Source organism: Apium graveolens, chromosome 2 (genome assembly GCF_009905375.1).
Source record: "Apium graveolens cultivar Ventura chromosome 2, ASM990537v1, whole genome shotgun sequence".
NCBI lineage: Eukaryota > Viridiplantae > Streptophyta > Magnoliopsida > Apiales > Apiaceae > Apium > Apium graveolens.
The window spans coordinates 163154503-163160302 of NC_133648.1; the positions used below are offsets into that span (position 1 = coordinate 163154503).

At 44.0% G+C, this 5800-nt stretch overlaps 1 protein-coding gene across 1 annotated transcript; it reads right to left on the reverse strand.

Annotated features, from left to right (window-relative positions):
* Nucleotides 1-1789: 1789 nt before the first annotated feature.
* Nucleotides 1790-2655, reverse strand: LOC141695252 (uncharacterized). The gene is made up of 2 exons (XM_074499505.1): nucleotides 2263-2655; nucleotides 1790-2155 (listed from the first exon to the last, which is right to left on the reverse strand). The coding sequence occupies exons 1-2, from the start codon at nucleotides 2653-2655 to the stop codon at nucleotides 1790-1792; spliced, it is 759 nt and encodes a 252-aa protein (XP_074355606.1).
* Nucleotides 2656-5800: the final 3145 nt, after the last annotated feature.

Below are 5800 nucleotides of genomic sequence, written 5' to 3' on the forward strand. Positions count from 1 at the left end.
CAATCCCTATATTTTTACCACGATTTATATGCTTTTGTTTGGATTTTATATGTGTAAAAGTGTTTTACCATGCCTCCGCTGCGATTAAAATCCGGTGCTATCAGATTTATGACATGAATGGTAGGGGTCTTCAAGACCTGGAAGTAAATACTTCTTGGATAGTTCTCGATTTCAGACGAGGCAAACTGAGACAAGGCATCCGCCGTAGTGTTCTCCTCTCTCGGAACATGTTCTACGTACCATTCATCGAACTGAGTCAGTATTCCCTTTACGACTCTCAGGTACTTGGCAATAGTATCATCCTTGGCCTCAAACTCTCTATTAACTTGAGCAACTACAAGTCTTGACTCTCCACAGACCTTTAGGTTTTGGCCCTCATGGCTGTAGCCAAGCCTAAGCCAGCTATCAATGCTTCATATTCTGCTTTGTTGTTTGTTATTGGGAAATCCAACTTTAAAGCATACTCAATCATAAACCCATCAGGGCTTTGTAATACTAGGCCTGCACCACTAGATTTTATTTTGGACGCTCTGTCAAAATGGAGAACCCAATACTCTTTCAAAGTTATTTATTCATCCTTCTCCTTCTCTCCTTCTTCTGGGGTTACTATATCTTGCCCCCCGACTTCTTGGGCGTTAATGGTACATTCGACCACGAAGTCTGCTAAGGCCTGAGCCTTGATGGTCATTCGAGGCCTGTACTTGACATCAAATTCTCCTTACTCAATTGCTTATTTGATGAGCCTTCCACTGGCCTTCGGGCTATGAAGAATGTTCCTCAAGGGTTGGTCCGTCAGGACTTCAATCTTGTAAGCCTGGAAATATGGTCTCAACTTCCTTGAGGCTGTGATGAGAGCAAGGTGAACTTCTCCGTGGTGGAGTAATTCAACTCTGCTCCATGAATCACCTTGCTTACATAGTATACAAGCTTCTAGAGCTTCTACTCTTCCTTCACGAGGACCGCACTCACGGCTTGTTCAGATACCGCGAGGTACAAATAAAGAGTGTCATCCAGACTTAGTTTAGCCTACAACGGGTCTTCAGTCATGTACATCTTCAACTATTCAAAGGTCTCTTGGCTCTCAGTTGTCCATTCAAAGTTCTTCACCTTCTTAAGGGTTTTGAAAAAGGGCAAGCATTTATCTCCGGACTTGGAGATGAACCTCCCTAGAGTTGCAATTCTTCCTGTCATCTTCTGAACGTCCTTGATGGAGCGTGGTGGTTCCATATCTAAGATGGCTTTGATCTTGTCGGGGTTGGCTTCTATCCCCCTCTTAGAGACCATGTGACCCAAAAATTTCCAGACCCAACGCCAAAAGCACACTTGGCTGGGTTTAACATCATCTTGTGGTGCCTCAGCACTTCAAATACCTCTCTGAGGTGGCTAATATGATCGGCCTTGCTTAGGTTCTTGACTAACATGTTATCAACATAGACCTCCATGCTCTTCCCAATTAGATGGGCAAATATCTTGTTTACCAGTCTTTGTTAAGTAGCTCGTGCATTCTTAAGTCCAAAAGCCATAACAAATAACAAAATACACCAAAGTCAGTTATGAAGGATACCTTGGGGGTGTCATCCTTATGCATTCTAATCTGATTGTAACCACTGAAGCCATCCATAAAGCTTAGCATCTCGTGCCCAGCAGTGGCATCGATCAGGGTGTCAATCCTTGGTATAGGGTAACAGTCCTTGGAAAAGGCATCATTCAAATCAGTGAAGTCAATGCACATCCTCCACTTTCCATTTGCCTTCTTAACCATTATGGGGTTGGCCAACCATTCAGGGAATTACACTTTCTCAATAAATCCAGCTTCTAAAAGCTTCTCGGCCTCCTGCTTAATGGCTTTTATCCTATCAGGGGCATATGTTCTCTTCTTTTGCTTTACAGCCTTCCGAGTTGGATCAACGTTCAACCTATGAGTTATAAGGTTTGGGTCAATACCAGGCATATCAGCTACTGTCCAAGCAAATATATCATTGTTTTCTTGGAGGAAATTTGTCATTCGGCCCTTCAAGGGCTTGTCCAGAGATGCCTCTATGTACGTGACCTTCTCCGGCTCTAAGGGATCTAAGGGAATTGGGACCAAGTCCTCGGATGGCTTCCCTTGTAGTTCGTTATTCTCTCGGACATCCATGTCTTCAATGGGGAGGACCTGCCCCCGGTTCCATCGGGCCTAAGTGCTGCCACATAGCAACTGCGGGCCATTTTCTGATCTCCTTTCGCTTCTCTAACACCATTCCTAGTTGGGAACTTCGGTACCATATGGTAGGTTGAGGGTACAGCCTTAAAATCATGGATCCCTATTCTACCCATGATAGCATTGTAAGTAGAGGCTTCCTTGACAACCTGAAAATTTAAAATATGCGTGGCCTCCCTGGGCTCCTCCCCGATAGTTACAGGAAGTTGTATTGCTCCTTCGACTTTGCATTCCATATGGTTAAACGCGTAGATAGGTGCATCAGATGGAGCTAGTTGAGATTCATTGTAACCCATCCTTATGAATGTGTCATGGAACAGAATGTCCACGAAAGCTCCATTGTCCACTAGGACCCTCATAACAGGACAATTTCTAATTATCAGAGTGATAACCAGAGGATCATCCTGAGGAAATTTCAAACCTTCAAGGTCTGGGTCACCAAATTCAAGCATCATCTCTAGAACGTTTAGATGGCTCTCCAACTATGCTCATTACTTCTCTTGCATAAGCTTTTCAGGAGTTCCTTGTAGTACCAGTTGTTGTAGGTCCTCCTGAGATCATATTGATTACTGGCCCTCGGGGCTGTGGGTTGTGATCTCTGTCGTTACCCCTCCGATTGTCATCTCTTCGATCATTATCTCTGTTTTGGCCTCGGCCTCTTCACCCTTGGTGAAACTTCCAAACTTTCCCCTTCGGATCAGATACTCAATCTCATCCTTGAGTTGCCTACAATCGTCAGTATCATGACCGATATCTTTGTGAAACCTACAGTACCGACTCTTGTCTCTTTTCTCGGGGTCCCCCCTTAGTAGCTTCGGCCATTTGAACTCTTTGTCATTCTCAATTTCCATAAAGATTTGGCTCCTTGGAGCATTCAACCTCGCATACTCAGCAAACCTTGGTTGCTGATTCCTCTTAGAAGAGGAGGAGTTAGAGCTTTTTCCAATTCGTGGATACTTGTCCTTAGCGTCCTACTCCTGATCCGTCTTCCTCTTCTTATTTCCAGTAGGTTCATTATTCACAGCTGTCTTCTTCATACTCTCCTCCACCTTGATATACTTTCCGGCTCTATCCTGGAGCTGCAGCATACTTTCAGGAGGCGCTTATCCAGGGAAATCTTAAAGAACTCGTTTCTAGTCCCTTGTTGTAGGGCTATCATAGCTACCTTATCATCAAGATCAGGGACCTTCAAAGCCTCCTTCAGAAATCGATTCAGATATTCTCTCAGGGACTCCTTTCCTCCTTGGATTATTCCCATGAGAGAGGCCGAACTCTTCTCGTGCGCTCTGCCACTTATGAATTGCTTGATAAAAGGTTGGCTCAAGTCCTTAAAGGATCCAATAGAGTTTGGGGGCAGATGATTATACCACCTTTGAGCCATACCCGATAGGGTTTGATGGAAGGCCCGACACTTAATAGCGTCGTTCACGGGCTGTAGCAACAGGGCGTTAGAGAACGTCTTAACATGATTAGTAGGGTCGCCAGTACCATCGTATGCTTTAATGGTGGGCATCTTGAACTTCCTTGAGATATGAGCATTCATTATCTCATCAGTGAATGGTGGGTTTGGATCATCAGGATCTCCTAGGGGCATAAGATCACTTGGATCAGCCCTTGAGGCAACTGCCCTTCTTGGTATTGGACCATCCAGGTCTATGATTGGGGGAGGACCTCTCCGTCTTGGAGCAAGTGCGGGTCTTGAAGTCAGTTGTGTCTCCAGGTCACGCTTTAGCCTTTGGATCTCAGCTTCATGAGCCCTGATCCATTCTTGAACATCTTGGGGATTCGTCCCTTGAGTGCTCCTGGAGTGTTGTTCAGTATCAGCCATCGACTTTTTACCAACACGTCTCCTTCTTGGAGCGACATCATCCGATGACTCAGAGTCTCTTTCAGTATAAGGTCCAAAGAATTCTTGATCCTCCAGAATAAGAGCCATACCACGTATATATTGGGGCGTTCGCCCTTGTGCTTCACTCCTATTAGAGTGTCCACTCCCTCTAACTTTAGGGTATATAGGCATTCCGTAAGGGGGGTTAGTAGTCACAATTGTCGAGTACTCATACCGAAGTGGTTGAGAGTTCACAGTTGCATGTAGCTGCTGAAGTTAGGGATTCATCCCTTGAGGAGCTTGGGGATTCGTCCCTTGCAGCTGAGCCTCAATTTCCCCTACCAGGGTTCCTCCTCGATTGGAGGCATAAGTTGAGTGTGGTGTTACTTCCACCGCTGATGCGATTGTTCGCGGTGGAACAGGAGTGTCTGTCCCACTATTGTTTCTGCTCCGCGTGTTCACCATGGTCGTAGTCTTCGCACAGACGACACCAAATGTTGTGGAACAAAAACCTGAGTGCGTTGGTATTTAATGCTTGGGTTGGTGAGCTTCGAACATTAATGGTTGCTCTTGCATTCGGGACTATCGGTCCTTGCAAGATGCCTACATATCTCTGTGTTATAGAGAATCAAGCCAAAAACGTAGTTCTAGGTTGAGGGATAGAGCCCTTTATATAGAGTTGAGTCTAGGGTTAGAATTTTGTTGGGAGACTTGATGGACAAGTCTGCAACTTAGATGGTGATTAGGAGTCCTATTGAGGAAGGAGCTCCAGAACCTTCTGTGTAGGAATTTGAGTCTGTTTAGAACACATGTCCCTGCTCTTCCAGCCGTATTGGGCCTAGTCCGTGAATAGCTTGTGTTCGTGGACCATGACGACCTCAGCTAGTGGGCCTTGTCTATATGGGCCATCTTGAGTATGCTATGAGTTCAGACAAGATAGGTCGGTATTGGACTTTTAGACAAGAAGCCCAAGTGTAATTAATGTGACATTTAATGTGTCTTTAGGATGTATTTTCTCTCCATATCAACTATAACACCCTCCAAATCCGGGGTATAGATTTGGGGCATTATTAATATCAACTACAAACTAAACCTGCACAAGCGGAATATAAATATAATAATTACCCCGAACTACTGCTACTCAGGATCTTTTAAGGTTGAGAGTTGAAAACAAGATTGACACACTAACTTTATTACAAACCAGTTTCAAAACAATCTATCTCAAGAACTCTCTTTATTACAAAACTTTATTCTATCTACATTCTCACCACACAACTTTTATTCAAACCAACATTACTACTTATCCTGTTACACCTGATCTGGTAACTCAAAGCTCTCTTCTGGGATAGGGATGAACACTCTTGGTATAGGAGGGTCCCGCTGCTTAACTTGCTTCTTGACAATGCGGGTTCTGATGGGTCTCATTCTCTATCTTGACTGAAAAACAATAAGAATAACAATAAAAGGGGATGAACCAAAATTGATCAACAAGCCTGCAACAATATTTATAGTATAAAGAGAAAAGAATAAATGAATAGATAGTTTGATGGTTTGAACAACCCATTGTATCTGTATAGAATAATAATTTGCCAACACTGGCGAGTGCCAAATGAATAAGACTGGAAACAAGAACTAACATATGCAGTATAACCTGCTGATCAGTCAGGATACAGTGCGGATCTATACCCAACTGCATAGACCCAACCAACATAAGGAGTACTCAGGCAACTATGGCCTATTAATTAAATGTCTGGGTAAAACCTAGCCCGTAT

Excerpts from the sequence above, each read along its gene's own strand:
- LOC141695252 (XM_074499505.1), bottom strand. The coding sequence starts at position 2,655 with ATGATGCTTGAATTTGGTGACCCAGACCTTGAAGGTTTGAAATTTCCT. Across the intron at positions 2,156-2,262 it reads TACCCTCAACCTACCATATG|GTCCTCCCCATTGAAGACAT; the intron begins GTACCGAAGTTC and ends AACCGGGGGCAG.